Source organism: Hypanus sabinus, chromosome 8 (genome assembly GCF_030144855.1).
Source record: "Hypanus sabinus isolate sHypSab1 chromosome 8, sHypSab1.hap1, whole genome shotgun sequence".
Taxonomy (NCBI): domain Eukaryota; kingdom Metazoa; phylum Chordata; class Chondrichthyes; order Myliobatiformes; family Dasyatidae; genus Hypanus; species Hypanus sabinus.
Window position 1 is genome coordinate 141178590 of NC_082713.1, and position 17578 is coordinate 141196167.

The 17578-nt window shown below is 35.8% G+C and overlaps 1 protein-coding gene across 16 annotated transcripts in view; it reads left to right on the forward strand.

The window, feature by feature from the left end:
- The window catches only part of wnk1b (WNK lysine deficient protein kinase 1b), a 143778-nt gene that overhangs the window by 50976 nt on the left and 75224 nt on the right, over positions 1–17578 (forward strand). For 15 of the 16 annotated variants that reach the window (XR_009513676.1, XM_059978020.1, XM_059978026.1 and 12 more), the window contains exons 5-8: positions 8297–8385; positions 9396–9615; positions 9852–10191; positions 14979–15160. Coding sequence is in view for 15 of the 16 variants with exons in the window: in XM_059978020.1 (XP_059834003.1) it covers positions 8297–8385; positions 9396–9615; positions 9852–10191; positions 14979–15160 (831 nt within the window). In the remaining variant the exon portion in view is untranslated. Of the gene's footprint in view, positions 1–1322; positions 1630–8296; positions 8386–9395; positions 9616–9851; positions 10192–14978; positions 15161–17578 lie in introns of those variants that run through there. The other variant, XM_059978030.1, reaches the window with a different exon arrangement.

The window sequence follows — 17578 nt, forward strand, 5'->3', positions numbered from 1 at the left end:
TCCTGCTGAGTGTTGTGAGCATGTTGCCACTGGAATGTTAACATACATTAAGAACATGTATGTAAGCTGTTGATACTGTTAAGCTTCAAAGTTGAACAGAGGCAAGATTTTTTAATTTCCATTCCGTTCATAGAATTTGACACATCAAATTTTATTTCACTTACTTTTATCCAGTGTATCTGTTATTCATTTTTTAAACAATGAAGTACAGTGATTCTTTGATTACAAAAAATTTAGTGGACATAAATGTTACCATATACATCCCAGAGTTCATTTTCTTGCAGGTATACTCAGTAAGTCCAATAATCACAATAGAGTCAATGAAAGATGGCATCAGCAGGCTGGACAACCAGTGTGCAAAAGACAACAAACTGCAAATATAAAAGTTAAGAAGAAAATAGGAAATGATAATAACAAGCAATAAATATCAAGAACATGAGATGGAGCTTTTGAAAGCGAGTCCATAGGTTGTGGGAACAGTTCAGTGATGAGGGAAATGAGGTTGAATGAAGTTAGCTCCTCTGGTTCAGGAGCTTAATGGTTGAGGGGTAATGATTGTTCCTGAACCTGGTGGTGTGAGTCCAGTACCGCCTTCCTGATGGCAGCAGTGAGAAGAGAGCATGTCCTGGGTGGTGGAGGTTCCTGATGATTGATGCTGCTTTTCTGCGACAACTCTTCATGTAGATGTGCTCAATGGTGTGGAGGGCTTTACCCGTGATAGACTAGGTTGTAGCCACTACTTTTTGTAGGATTTTCTGTTCAAGGGCATTGGTGTTTCCATACCAGGCTGTGATGCAGTCAATATACTCTCCATGATAATCTATAGGAGTTGGTCGGAGTCGCAGATGTCATGTCAGATGTTGCATTGTTGTTTTTTAGGGTGTAAAAATTTTCATAATTCACGATCTGTACCAAAGAGTCATGGAATTGGAATAGAACTTTTATATGTTCACAATGTCAAGGAGCATTCTATCTGCCAGGGGTAATTTAGGATTAAACAGAATAGCAACCTTTAAAGAATAAGAGAAAATAAATTTGATTGTTGTTCAAAATGAAGTGATTTTTAATTACCCTTTTTCCCCTTGAGCATTATTTTCACTCTTCGTAGAAATTATAACAGATTATCTTCTCCCTGCTGACTCTTGGAAATAAAAACAGGATGCATTTCAGGGAACTTTTTAGCTGATATCCTTGTGAAAAGTTGAAAGACTTTGACTCAGGGTTAAATTTGGCCTAAAGGTGTTATGCACTTGACATGCTAATACCATTTGGTCATATGACTAACCTTAAAGGAGTTGTAAAGTCATTTAGTTGGGTGAGCGGTGGAATTTATTCTGCTTGCTGCTGCAAGTGTGAGGAGGTAGACATTCAGTTTTAAGTTGTCTCTGGCTGGTGTGAAGAACTGGCATACAAGATCTGACTAAAATAAATGTAGAATCAAGGCATCCACATACTGCCAGATACTGCTTTTCTGCAGTCAGTTTTCAAAATGCCTTGTTTGATTAATTAGACTTTATTGGAAATTCTCAGATGGATTCTGAGAATAGAGAACGATCCCCAGTGTTTTTTATAATCAACTCCCATTGTTGTTGCTGTTCCCATCAAAATGACTATGCCCATGTAAATGAGGTAAGTAAAAATAATATTTTTGATTTAATACTGGCTTTAATCCTCCTTGTTAAAACCCTTAAACATAAACCTTTGTTGTTGTGGTATAGTTTTAGGTCAAATGGTTGTAGCATAATTCTCAAATGCTGCTATCAACGTGACATTTTTGGAAACTGTGAACACTTGTTTATAAACCACCTTCTTTTAAAGAGTCAGTAACACACAAATATCTTTTCAACCATTTTCCTCCATTGTAGTAATTTTTTTGAAAACAAGCTCCAGATTCAGATTTAACAGACTTGTCCTTCAAACATTTTTAGAAAGTGCATAATGGTGCCATTTGATTAAGTAGCAGAGATTTATTTGCACTTGAGTATGCAATGATTGCAATATGCTAGTATTGTACATTTGCAAATTTAATATCTTGTTACAGAAGAATATGTTTTTAAAGATTTGCTGTTTTAAAGAGTTCTGCAATCTTAGAAGAGTAAAACCACTGGCAGGTTTTAGTTAAAATTGTTTAACTCAGAAAGCAGTTATTCCATTGGTCAAACCAAAATTTACTAAAAAATTAACAAATAAATTAATCCAGAAGTTGTGTTTAATTTGTAGATCCACTTAATTCCTGCTTTGGTTTGTTTCTGAGTATTTAGATCTTTCATTGTTTTACCTCAAATAAACCATTGCTTTTTTGGTAATAACTTGGAATTGGAGATAGAGCAGACTAATTGGATTAATTTTATTTTTCCACTGTTTGTAAGGGCCTTTGTTTTGCACAGTTTTCTTTTTTTTTAAAAAAACTTACCAAATGTGACTGTTTAGAATATGATAGCATCATTTAATTTTTTTCCCCTGAAATAGCAAGTACAAATCTTGCCATTGCAGGCTACAAAATTGAATTTATTAACCTTGTTCTTGTCTGCTCAGAAATTACCAATCAATATATATGGCACTATTCTGGATTATTGTCAAAATCCAACTAATTTTCTCATGTCCTAGTACGGAGACTCCTAAACTTGTTTTCCGAGAGAGATTGGTTTAAAAATAGAATACCGTGATGTGTGCAACATCAAGTTAAATTTAGGTTCAAGTCCCACAATCTCTGAAGTTTTCAAAAGGACATTGTCAAATGCTTCAGTAAAATTTCCCTAAAATGAATTGTTTTTTTAACCTTGGGCTTGTAGGTACTTTGGTTTTAAAAACTTGCCTCCTCTGCTGAATTTTCTGTATATGAATTGACTGCCTACCTAATGTTGACTTGCAATACTATTTTGTCAACTAGGATGGGTAATAAATACCATGTTGATGACATCCAAGACAATTTTTAGCATTTACTATTTGATAAATCAAATGTTGATATCAAAGTGATTAGAAACATCCCCTTCTTTTAAAAATTTGATTAGTTGATTTTTCATCAGTTTTTAATTGAATTAATAACATGAAAAGTTTTTGCATCAGTTCATTTCAAATGGCATGTGAAGATGAATTTTAGATAGTAAGAGCAGTTGGAACTTCAGGGACTGTTTCGCAGTGTTGGAAATTCTTTGTTTAAGGTATGAAACAAGTAAAGGTGCTTTTTTCTAAGAGATGTGTTTACACCCTTAGGCATACCTCCTTCCATCATAGTTTAAACTGATAATCATAGTTCTCATTAAGCGTGAGTTCAAATGGGTATTTTCAATATATAAAAATATATTTATTTTTAAGAATTGCCATTGGATATTGCGGTATACATTAAAAATATTTCAGAGCAGTCAATGCTTTAAATTTTCATTAGTATATACAAACTTTTTGTCCATATTTCTAAATGTCCATGTAAACTTGACATGCTGTTATTATTCTTTCCTATTAATGATACCAGTACAGCAGCTTGATAAATTGCTTCATTATTCTAACACGTACCAAAGTGCAGTGGAAAAACTTGTCTTGCATACCGTCCATATACATCAATACATTACAACAGTGCATTGAGGTAGAACAAAGTAAAACAATAACAACAGAGTAGTGTTACAGCACAAAGTGCAGTGTAGGTAGTCACAAAGGTGCAAGGTCACAACGCGGTTGCTTGTGAGGTCAAGAAGTCATCATATCATGCAAGGGAACCATTCAGTGGTCTTGCAAGACTGGGGTAGAAACTGTCCTTGAGGCTGGTGGTATGTGCTTTCAGGCATTTATATCTTTTGCTCAGTGGGAGGGGTGAAGAAATGAGAATGTCTGTGGTGGGTGGTGTTTTTGATGATACTGAGGCAAAGAAATGTAGACAGTTCATGTCTACATGTAGGCAGAGCTGGTTTTTGTGATGTGCTGAGCTGTGTTCACAATCTTCTGCAGTTTGTTGAGAATAATAATGGTAGTTGCTGCCTGTCCTTACTGATTGTGGTCTGTTGGTGTGAAAGTTGAGGATTCAATTACAAAGGGAATTGTTGAGTCCTTGTTTAGGAGTTTGGAAGTTAGTTTGCTTGAATTATAGTATTGAAGATAGCTGTAGTCAATAAATAATAGTCTTTGTCATCTAGATGCTCCAGAGATGTGTATAGAGTCAGAGAGGTGGCATCTGCTGTAGGTCTGTTTTGGTGATAGGCAAGTTGCTGTGAGTCAAGGTTGACTGGAAGGCTGAAATTAATGCATGCCTTTCCAGCCTCTTGAAACATTTCATAGTTGTGCTTTGTTTCAATCTCCTCTGGCAACAGAGGTATTTATGAAACAAGGGAAACTTTAGTTAAACAGACAAACCAGCATCTTTGATTGAAACAATGATAGATGCAACAAAAAAATTTCCATTGCTTCTTCCTGCTTAACATCTAGTTTCTCAACTTCCAAGTCGTAAGAGTAGATTATTGATTTAAAAGAAAGAATTGTTTTCAACTTAAGCACAAATAATTTCAATACTGAATGGATTTCTGTGAATTAACTTCAAGGAGTTCATTATATTCAAAGTATACACATGCACCAAATTAGTTGTAGTTTCTGGGTGAAGCAGGATTAAGTGGCAAGGACATTAGGGTTGCCTGTAACATCATTTATTTCCCATACTAGGTTATACATTTCATCCTTCAGCATAATATTTCATAATAAATAAAAAGTAAACAAATTTTCACAAGCAAAGTTTCTTAAATCAAAAAAGCAAATAAACTAACTTGAATGTGTATCGCATTTTCTCTGAATTTTGGAGGTACATTTGCATTGATCAATGAACCAGGATTCTGACTTCATTTCTCCTTTCAATATACCAATCATCTAAGAAAAAAAAGTTTTAATTTCAAGAATATTGAAATAATCAATTTAAAATTAAATATTAGAAAATGGATTTTAGCCCAGTTCTAATATGAGCACAAACATGACCTCAGCAGGTCTTGAACTTAGGCTTGCTGCTGCTTTACAGCATTATTGATTTATTTTTCCCCAAAGATATTTTTGAAAGATCATGAAAAATCTTGCAAAATCATGGCTGCCAGGGAAGAAGTGTTGGAATAGCATTTCTTAACAAGGGTGTTTGGCTTAAAAAAGGTAAGTTATTAAGTTGTATGTTAATAGATGAGAAGAAGTTGCTTGGAAGCTTGTTTTAAAATAAAGGAAGAAACTTCTCTATCTTTAATGATAAACTGCTTGAATGGTGTGTTGCAAAGGTGAAGCTATTCCATTGCATTCTTAAGCCATGTTGACTATAATTATGAGCTTAATGTTAATGTTGGAATTCAATAGCATTTAATCTGAAAGAAGAGTAGTTGGATAATATAGATGTTTCAAGTTGCAGAGGAAGGAATATCTGTAGTAGGTGGAAGACCAAGCAAAATTAAAGGACAGTTAGGCGTTGATACCAGTTGTGAAAGAATAATGAAAACTTGTTAACGAGAGGGAGGTGTAAATAGAGATGAATGAGAATAAGAGTTGAGGAAAATTTGCTGGAATAATTGGGTACAGAACATAGCAATTAGTGAAAATGTGAAATAAGAGAATGGTGGAAATGTAGAGCAGGACAAATGACTTTGGAAGAGAGAGCAGAGTTAATCTAAGAGATTGATGATTTAGCAACAGACCATCTTGGGTAAAGACCAGATGTTGTGTTGGTGTAATGGAAGAGGCTAATGTCCAGAGATCAGGGCTGGGATGGGGAATTAAAGCTACAGATATCTTGGCTCATGTGGTCTGAATGGAGATGTTCTGCAAAGCAGCTATACAGTCTGTCTTTCAGCAAAGTAGAGAACACAAAGTGAATGATGAGTGCAGTACATTTGGAAAAAGTGTTACTGAGTCTCTGCACTTGGAAAGAATGTTTGGATGCCTTGATTATGAGATATGACAAGGTTTTAAAAAAAACATATTGCATCTCGCAAAGTTGTGTGGATGTAGAATGAGTTTTAGGAGATGTGGAAGATCAGTCCATCTCCATCAACATTAGTGGAGAAAAAAGGGAGAGAACCTGTGTCTTCTCCTGTGCTTACATCTAAGAAAAAATAGGGTAAAAAAAATCAAAAATGGCCATGAAACGTGAAATATAGGATAATGAAGTGACCCCTCAACTGATCGGCTTTTTTTTAGTAAAAGATGTTCCTTGCTTTGCAAACAATTGTAGGCTGTTCAGAGTAAGATTTCATTAAAACTCCTGTTAAGTTTAAAGTGACAATGCAGCACCTAGTGAGCCAGATGCCAATCATTGGATTTCCAAACAATGTGAAACTAATAGTGTATGGAGCATCACCAGAGATGGTACTAAAGGATTTTTTATCAGTTGTTTGCACCGGCTTTGACTTGTCTTTAGCTGCCTATTGCTTTATGGGGGTGGGGGGAAGACAGAAATTATGTCTGTATATTATTGGGGTCTATGTTAGCCAATCCTGCCAATTTCAACTGCTTCAGTTTGCTTTATTTGACTTGTTCTTGAATACACATACTTTTTAATCTCTTTTGACTAATAATTTACAGTATATCAGATATTATCACCTTTATCAGACATTTTGAAGAAATTAATAAGCCAGTATTCCTGGATATGTGTGGTGAATTCTTGAAGGACTGATAATTTGGGTGAATCCAGTCCTTAACAAATTTGATTGCTTTGTACCTGATTAGTACCTGTGTGTTTAGAAACTTGTTTACATAGTGGTTACATGCTTATCGGGGAAGTTCTCCAAATAGTTAGCCACTTGAACCAAGTAGAGTGAATGGAGACCCTAGTTGTCTTACCTACATTGAGGATAAGCTTCTCCAGCTAGTTTTTGGTCTTAAATGGATTTCAGCCTCACCTCCAAGTCTATAACATGCATTAGTTTGTCTAGTGGAAATTGCTTTCCATTGTGGTTATCTGTGCTTCAAGTGTTCACTGACTTTATCAGTCAGTTGTAGTTTGTCAATAACGATTTAACTGGCTATTAAAAGCTTTGCTTATTCTTATACATTTGATAGGGATATTGCAATAATCATTATCTACCCTTATGATGCATTTCCAGTGTTCCCTTTACAATGCTGACAAGGTTACTGAGAAAATTGACAGAGATAAGTATACAGACATGGTATACATAGAATTTAGCAAGACTTTTGACAAAGTCCTCCACTGTAGGCTGGTCCAGAAAAATGGGGAACATGGATTCCAAGGTAGATGAAATTGACTTGGTGATAGGAAGCAGTGTTGGAGGATTCACGAGGATTGGTGCCGAGACCTTAGTTTTTTTTTGTCATATTTAAATTACCTGGATAAGAATCACTGTGATCTGAGAACTAAGTTTATTGACATAGAAATTGGTGGAATTATAGTTGTCATGGAAGGTTGCCTAAGGATACAGAAGGATATGGATCAGCTGGGAAGTTGAATAGTGGCAAATAGAACTTAATGAAGATGAGGAATGAAATTAATTCATCTAAAGTTGTCTAATACTAGTGGAACAAGCAAAGTAAATGGAGGGGATCTTGTGGTGTAATTTCATAGATCCCTAGTATGGTGATAAAGATATTAATATGCTTGCTTTCATTAGCTGAGGCATACAGTGTAAGAATTGTGACATCATGTTGCAGCTGCATAAGATATTCGTTAGGCCATACTTGGAATATTGCATGCATTTCTGGTCACTACATTATAGAAAGAATGTGGTAACATTAGAAGAAATGGAAAAAGAAATTCATCAAGGTGTTGCCTGGAATGGAGGGCTTTAGTTACAAAGAGAGATTAGATAGGGTGGGATTATTCTCACCAGAGTATAGGAGGGTATGGGATGTCCTTAAAGATGCATATAAAATTATGAGTGTCAATCTTTTTCTAAGGGTAGGTGAGTCAAAAACTAATGGAGATGGTTAAGGTGAGGGGCAGAGATTTGAGGTAGACTTTTTTTTTACAAGGTGGAGAGTATATGTAACAAATAAAAGATCAAGTAGAGACAGATTTCAGTGTTTAAAAAGCATTTGGATAGGTATATCCTTAAGAGATTGGAGAAATATGGGCCAAATGTGGGAAAATGGTCAGTGTGGACAACTTTTTCTCTAATTATTCAGAAGAGCATCCAGTCGTTTTCTGAGCAAAAAAATTTCTGTAAGTATATACTAGAGTAAGGTCTGCTTTCTGTTATTATTTTGGATTAAATCAAATATACGTCCAAAGGTTAATGTATATTTTAGTTTTGGACCTGACTTGATTTCTGTATTTAAAAATGCCTTTTAGTTTGTAATCTTTAGTTTTAATATATATGTTTTTCCTTCATAGGGAGTGAAGCCGGCCAGTTTTGACAAAGTAGCAATCCCTGAGGTTAAAGAAATAATTGAAGGATGTATCCGCCAGAACAAAGATGAACGGTGAATGTCTTGACAGTTGCTGTAATAGATGCCTATGGGATACTAAAGCCGAATTCTACAAAGTTTGCACCTTTTGTATATGTTATGAAGTTGTGCTTTTGTATAAGTTAGTGTTTCTGGGTAATATTTTCTAATTGTATTGTTATGAAGTCACAAATCTGGGTTATTTTTGAGTCATGCTAGAAACTTTTTTTTTCAGATTTCAATTTGTACATATGTGGAATTTGTTTGCCTCCTTATTGATGGGGATTCTGATGGGCCAAGTATTATACAGTATGATATATGCTATTATATGTCCATCAGCATAAATTTGCAGTCTGGAGTATTCTGGGAAATTTCAAGATGTAGCTATGGTGATGTATTGGATGCAACTATATTATGATGAAACAAAAAAAAGTATGAGAACCAGAAGATTAATTGCTCTAATTAAAACTTAGTTGCGCTATAGACACTGGATGGTGAAAACAGGAGAAAATGTAGTCTTTTGGCAGTTAAGCAATACATTGCTGTCTCATTTAATTTTGTCTTCACTGAGTCAAAGAAAATATGCTGTATACAAGTACATTTAAAGTAAGAGAAGTTTGAAAGTTAGACCTGAACATTTGACCAGAAAGACTTGAATTCTGATCTATTCTTGTCTGCTGAGAATGAAGTTTTCCCTTGTCTCTGCCCCCAGCTGTCATGTAGGGAGAGAGCTGTAGGCAGCTTCAGTGCATTGAGTTGTGATCTGGTTGATGTAATTGTCCATAATTTGTTGCAACTTCGCAGTTTCATTTCAGAGCACATGGAGTCATTGAAATGGGAAATGATAAAAGATGTAGTAAATTATTTATTTTGAAGTTGCAAGTAAGTCGCTAGAGGCAGCTTACTTCACATTTCCCTGTGCCTGATTGTCAGTTTCTTTTGAAGTTGATTGACTGTTTGAAGTGAGGAAATATTTATATTCTCATGGCATTAGTTAGCTTAAGAACCACTATTATCATTCATACTTTTTTTCATGTTGTTTCTAGGTATGCAATTAAGGACCTTCTGAGTCATGCTTTCTTTCAGGAAGATACTGGTGTTCGTGTAGAGTTGGCAGAAGAAGATGATGGAGAGAAACTTGCAATTAAGCTTTGGCTGAGAATTGAGGATATCAAGAAGCTTAAAGGAAAATATAAGGATAATGAAGCCATAGAATTCTCATTTGACTTGGAAAGAGATGTTCCAGAGGATGTGGCACAAGAAATGGTAGATTATTGAATTCTTAAAAATTTATTGGGTCCTAATTCTTCAACCCCAAATGAAATGTAACTTCAGAAACTGTGATGTATTCAATAGTGCATTGACAGAGTAAAATTAATTGTTTATCCTTGACATAATAATATGAAAAATGTTCTACAGTTTTGCTTTTGGTCCTATCTTTTTTTTGGGTGTTCACAATACTTTGGCATTTGTTGGTTTTTAAAATGCAGTTCTTTATTCAGGTGGAATCTGGATTTGTATCTGAGGGAGATCACAAAACAATGGCAAAAGCTATCAAGGATCGTGTATCACTAATCAAACGAAAGCGTGAACAACTCCAGTTGGTCAGGGAAAAACGGAAAAAGCTAGAAGAACAGCAGAAGAAACATGATCAACTGCAGCACCCAAAAGCTCAACAAGGTGCTAGTGTCACTCAAACTGGAGGAGGGCATCCATCCCAGTTATCTGCCACAGCAGTCTCTTCTTCCCTTACTGTAACACCACCAACTCAAGTTGAACCTGAGGAGCCTGAAGCAGATCAACATCGTCTTCAATACCAGCCAGCTGGTAACTCTGTTATATGTACGTTGCTTCTATTGATAAAAGTAGTGAAAAAGGTGATGTGCAGGACTTGAAATTCATTGTTGAAAAATCTGCCTTGCATTTCTGAATTTAATAAAATAATTTACGTAATGTATAGGGCAAAGATGTACCTTTTCATTTGCAGAAAATTGCATTGGATTTTAGTTATCTAGTAAAGTTAAAGCAGCCAGTTGAGATAGTGAAAAACAGATAGGTGAAAAGTAAAATAATATTGGGAGACAGTCTTTATATTGAGTGTCTGGCAAGATTATCTGAGATATTGGCTCAAGTAATGGTAACACAGCATATTTTTATATATGCAAATTCTATCGAGTGTAAGCATTACAAGTTTGGGATATGCAATTTTGCTGAAAGAATAAATTAAGAACAACATTTCAAATTGCGGACGGAAGTACACTGAACAGCTAAAACTGTTGAACTTAAATTAAGCAATATTAACTAGGTTTAAAAAAAAACACAAAACAAAAAGTTGTAGAGCACTACAGCACAGAAGCTGGCATTTCAGCCCATTTAGTCTGTGCCGAAATATTATTCTGCCTAGTTGTATCAACCACACCTGTACTATAGCCTTCCATACCTCTCCCATCCATGTACTTAACCAAATTTAAATGTTGAAATTGAACTTGCATACCACTTCCACCTGCATATGTTCTCCACACTCTTGTCACCCCTCTAAATAAAGAAATTCCCCTTCGTGTTCCTCGTAAACATTTCACCTTTCACCATCAATACATGACCTCTCATTCTAGTCTCACAAAACCTCAGTGGAAAAAGCTTGTTGCATTTACTTTTAAGTCTTTAATTTCAGAGCCAAGTTTGTTACTCTTAAACTGAATGAAAAATTTTATGTTTTATCCTTCTTTGGGAAAGGATACTGTGCCAGGAAATTATTACTTACTTCCTGGTCATTATAAAGGCCAGATCTGAAACAGTCTGTTTCCTTTAAGGTCCACAGTACAGTTTCTTGGGATGTCTTCAAAGCATTTTATGAACATGTCCTCAAGTGTACTCTTAAGGACTGGTTTACCCCAAATTTTCTCCCCATGCTACAGAAATAAACACACCCACTGTGCATTATAAAACTTGGCCACAGAGCCATCAATTCCGTTATCCTAATCATTGAGATATGACATAAAAAGAAGCGGTCCCAACACAGACAATTATGGAACACCACTAGTCACCAGCAGCCAAACAGAAAGGCTCCCTTTATTTCCACCCTTTGCCTCCTGCCAATCAGCCAAAAGCTCTATCCATGTTAGTATCCTTCCTGTAATATCGTGGGTTCTTAACTTGTTAAGCAACCTCAGGTGTGGCACCTTGTCAAGGTCTTCTGAAAATCCAAGTACACAACATCTACCGATTCTCCTTTGTCTATCTTGCTTGTCATTTCTTCAAAAAAAATTCCAACAGATTGGTCAGGCAAGATTTTCTTGAAGTCATGCTGACATTGGCCTATTTTATCATGTGCCTCCAAGTACCTTGAATCTACATCCTTAACAGTTGACTGCAACATCTTCCCACCACTAAGGTCTGACTAATGGCCTATAATTTCCTTTCTTCTATCTCTCTCCCTCCTTGGAGAATGGAACAACACTATGCCAGAATCAATTGATTCTTGAAAGATCCTTTCTAATGCCTTCACCATCTCTTTAGCCAGCTCTTTCAGAATTCTGGGGTGTTGATCATCTAATCTCGGTGATTTATCTACCTTCAGACTTCTCAGTTTCCTGCGTACCTTTCCTGGCAACTTCACTCACTTTTGTCACAGACTTCTGGCATACCACTAGTGTCTTCCACAGTGAAAACTGATGCAAAATACTTATTCAATTCATCTGCCATTTCCTTGTACCCCACTACTACCACTCCAGCATCATTTTTCAGTTGTCCAGTATCTGTTCTCGCCTCCCTTTTACACTTGTATATCTGAAGAAACTTTTGGTATGCACTTGAATATTATTGGCTTTCCTTTGAATTCCATCTTTTTCTTGATGGCTTTTTTTTTGGTTATCTGTTGGTTTTTAAAAGTTTCCTAATTACTCTAACTTCCCACAAATATTTTCCCTATTGTATGACCTCTTTGGCTTTTATATTGGCTTTAATTTCTCTTGTCAGCCACAGCTGCATCATCCTGCCTTTAGAATACTTCCTTGGGATGTATGTATCCCGCGCCTTCCGAATTGCTCTGTGAAACTCCAGCCATTGCTGCTCTGTCTTCATATCTGCTAGTGTTTCCTTCGAATCAATTTTGGCCAGCTCTTCTCTCCAGGCTTTGTTATTTCCTTTACTCCACTGTAACATAACATCCAATCCAGACTGCCCTTCCGTTAGTGGGCTCAACCACAAGCTGCTCTAATAGCCATCTAGTACACATTCTACCAGTTCTCTTGGGATCTAGCTCCAACCTGATTTTCCCAATCTACTTGCATATTGAAATTCCCCATGACTGTTGTACCATTGTAACATTGTCCTTTTTGCATGCATTTTCTGTCTCCCGTTATAATTTGTAGTCCACATCTTTGCTATGGTTTGGAGGCATGTATATAAGTCCCTTCAGGGTCTTTTTACCTTTGTAGCTTTTTAGCTCAATCCACAATGATTCTACACCTTTTGATCTATGTCATCTCTTTCTAATGATTTGTTTTTATATTTTACCAGTAGAGCCAGCCCACCTCCTCTGCTTACCTGCCTGTCCTTTTGATAGAATGTATGTCCTTGGATGATAAGCTCCCAAATATAATCTTTTAGCCATGATTCAGTAATGTCCACATGATACATGTCAATCTATAGTTGTGCTGCAAATACATTGTATATGAACAATTAACTAAATTCACTGTCTCTCATCATCCAAGTTTCTTAACCTTGCAATTCTTGTCTTACTCACAGGAACATGTTGGTCTTAGATTTTGATCAGTTGGCCTTTGAATGACCCCCATGTGTCACAGGTAGACTTGCACAATAACAACTATTCACAGTATACTCTTCCCATCTTTTGCCCAATATTATTGTTACTAGCTTTCCTCCAATTTCCCCATGATATTCATTTTATTCTTACCTAGAACTAACTGAAAAAAATACATATCAGCTTGTTAAAACTGCCATTACCTGGTCAGGCTCATTTCCCAATACAAGATCAAATATGATCCTTTCCTGTTTTTATCATCTGTGTATAGTGTCAAGAAACCATCCTGAATGCAGCAAACAAATTCTGCCATCATTAAGGACCCCTGTCACCCAAGATAAGCCTTCTTCTCATTACTACCATCAGAGAGGAGGTACAGAAGACACATGCTCAATGTTTTGTGGAACAGCTTCTTCCCCTATGTCAATCAGATTTCTGAATGGACAATGAACCCATAAACACTATCTCATTATTATACTCTTTTTGTACTAATTTATTTTTAATACGTATTTTCTATGATCATCTGTAGTATAATTTATCTACTGCACTCTACTGCTGCTATAAAACAATGAATTCCATGACAAATGTCAGTGATAATAAACCTGATTTTGATTCTAGTTTGGATTCTGCCTCCCAGTAAGGTTGTCCCAGTCAAAATTGTGGAAATGAAAGTCACCCTCAAAATACCCTGTTGCTTTTGCCTCTTTCCAGCATAATCTGCCTACATATCTGTTCCTCTATCTCCAGCCAACTATCGGGAGGATAGCTAGTGGGAGATACAGTAACAGATATGTAGTGTAACCCCATTATTGTGATTGCATCTTTGTTATTCTTGATCTCTACCTATATTCCCTCACTGAATGAAGCTTCCAGGATATTTTCTCTAAATGCTACAGTGACACTCTCTTTGATCAGTAGTGCTACTTCCTCACCAATTTTACATCTTCATTTACCTTAATTATGTTGCTTTGAAGAAACTTAGATTACTTATTTGATCAGCTAATTCAAACTTCTGTCCTTAATCAGAAAATGCTCAAGGCCCTGATCGGTGGCTTTGTTTCAGTCATTCCTTAGGTAAAATAATTTCAGTAAAATTGGTAGCGTTAATTGTTGCATTGTTACCCTATCAAATCTTGTAGACGTTATATAATTTCATTGATTTTTGAACTTAAACATCTTACAATTATGTGACAATTAAATGTGTTTTAAATAAATTTGAAGTCCATTGTTTCAAGTAATTGAGAAGGATTGGGTTGTTTCTTAAGCCCTATATCCTGTACCATGGAATATAAAATCTGAAAATCGGTATACTTACCTGATGCACAGATTACTTGAACTTTAAAATCATAAACATAATTAAAGTTTTGCTTTTCTATTCAGGGAATGAATCAGAAACTTGTTATCAAAGCTGGGTTATGAATCAGTGGTTAATTTCATCGGTAACAGTGCGTATAAATAGGCTAAGGCGATTTTATTAAACTAAAGATGTGGATAGCTAGAGGCTTTTTCCCAGGGCTGAAATGATTGCCAAGAGGGCACAGGTTTAAGGTGCCGGGGAGTAAGTACAGAGGAGATGTCGGGTAAGTTTTTTACTCCGAGAATGGTGAGTGCGTGGAATGGGCTGCCAGCAACGGTGGTGGAGGCGGATATGATAGGGTCTTTTAAGAGACTTTTGGAAGGTACATGGAACTTAGAAAACTAGAGGACTGTGGGTAAGCCTAGTAATTTCTAAGGTAGGGACATGTTCGGCACAACTTTGTGGGCTGAAGGGTCTGTATTGTGCTGTAGTTTTTCTATGTCTATATTTCTATGTAAGGACTGATTTTCTCCCTATAAAATAACACTTTATGAATTTTGTTTTGTTTAGCTGATGGCATTTTTGACAGTGGCCAGAGTTCTTCTGGGTTTTCAGATTCCCATCTTAGTCAAGCAGCTTCCTACGGTTCAGCTCAAGAACAGCACATTTCATCCAGCCAACCCCCATGTTACAGTCCTTCAACCGTCCAGGCAGCATCGCAACAGCTTGGTGGCCATCAACAGTCCACCGGTGTAAGTATATTGGCCCCTTTGTAAACAAGATTTATAAATCTCTGTAACTAAAATCTGGAAGCATTCTTGAGGATTTTAAAGAAGTAAATTTTTGTCAAACATTTGGAAATCTTGATCAATTTTTCTTTATTAAATTATGACAGCTAATTTCAGAATATAATTTTAATTAGATAAGTTAATTGTTCCAGAGGTAAACATCTGCTCTGACTTGTATGTGGTCATTTTGAATTCATGTTAGTGTGTTGAATTAAAAATTACTTCCAGTAATTAGCATCTTTACCTGTTTGCAAAATGTCATTAAGTATTTTGAAAGTTGAATCTGGCAATTTTAAAAACATTTGCAGGTCAAATTTGTTTGATTATATTTAGAGATACAGCGTGGAACAGGCCCTTCTGGCCCAATGAGCCATACCATCTAACAACCTACCCATTTAACTCTAGCCTAATCACAGAATAATTTATAATGACTAATTAACCTACTAACTTTGGAATGTGGGAGGAAACTGCAGCACCCTGAGGAAACCCATGTGTTCACAGGGAGGAATGTGCAAACTCCGTGCAGACAACTTTGGAATTAAACTCTGGACTTCACTGCTCTGAGTTGCAATAGCATTGCACTAACTGCTATGCTACTGCAGCACCTCTGTAGGATTTCATTTTTTTTGTAGAATTTCATTTCTTTCACTGATGCTTGCTGTGTTATTTTTGAAGGTGAAACTTTTTTTCCAATACCGAAGGCACCAGTGATTTTTGTCACCTACTCTATTGCATAAATAACTCAAGTAATAATTATGAAGCTGATTTTAAACAGTAAGATACCAGAGAACTGACCAAAATCCACCAGGGCATAGAACTGTTTATTTGTTAGATTATAAGATTCCTGTAGTTCTGATAATTGTTCATTATTACATGCTTTTAGCATTTAAATAGTTTTATTGACTGATGCATGTGACATCATTTCTTTCAGTATCAATTTTGCTGATATGCACAAATATTTTCAAGCATTCTCATGGAAACTGCAAACCACCCTGTAACCCTTGCATTTTATTTTCAAGTGCACCTTTATTGATAGTCATATGGAGTTTGCAGGCTGCTTGCAGTATTTTTTATTCTTCTATCCAAGAAGTATACATTGGATTTTTTTTCCATTGAGTACTCTTGGATATGTTCTGATGCTGACCAGTAGTAAACGTAGTGGAAAATGCTAAGAGGATCAATTTTGTTCAATTACATTTGAAGCTACCCATAGTGTAATTTCTAAACAGTTAATACTGCAGTATTAATGGCTAGCTCTACGTATCCTGTAAAGTTAAACATCTTGTAAATGAATGATTCAACTTAAAATCAATTCATTCTTCATTTCTTCAAGTGCTTTATTGTGAGATTAAAACAAAACATTTCATTTTCTCCTGTCATTCATTTGCAAAATACTATGATAAGCACTGTCACAAACAACTTAGTTTTGTCTTGCTTATGTACACGTTGGTATTCAGTTTACTGTGGGTCAGTTGATGTGCGTTATTTATACATTTCCTTATTTTTTTTCTTTCGCTTCAACAAGGTCGTAGCATGTCTGTATGTGTGCCTCTCCTTTCTTACCATCTCTGATTCACCCTGTGTTTCTATACAGTCTTCCACTGCGTCATCGGTTATCTCTGCATCCCTCTCCCCCTTTGTTCTGGGTATCCATGAAGAAATTTTTGCAGAAAAGCTATCAAAAGATCCAGAAAGTGTCCTGCCTTTGCATTCTGCTCCTCCATGCAAATTACGCCGTTCCAGTCTTCTGTGTATTAGTTTCAACCCTGTATGTTCAATGTGACTCATGGGATAAGTTTTCATTAAATACAAACTATTTTGGGCACTAAGTTTTACAGTAAAATGAGATTTAGTTCAGATGTTTGATATTTCTGAGTTAGTGCTTCCCGTTCAGATAATTTAAAAGTGACGAGTGGTGATATTCACAAATTTGAATACAAAACTGAGTTTAGTGTTTCTGTATTATTAATTTTCATTTGGGAAAAGATCACCCAGTAAATGTAAGTTTGATTTTAATTATGTAGAGTATTTGCAATAATTTGGCATACCTCAGGTTCATTTATTGGAGTAAGTATTATTACTTGTAATAGCTCTACTGGTTTATCATTAATCCTAGGTTAGGGCACCAGTGTGCAAACACAAGTTTAGAGAATTACCCAATTGTAAGTTGAACGTATTTCAATTTGCCCAATGCAAAATAGGTTCAAAGCATTGGCATTTCTGGAGTGAAACTGTTTGAATAGGACTAGAGGGTTTTTGAAAAAGAAATATTAATCTGAGCTCTCAAAGGATATTTTAGGTTAAAATAAATACAAGTCCACCATGGCATAAAAATTCTCAGCAGAAAAAGTTACCAGGGAGAATTACTTTATTGGTTACCAG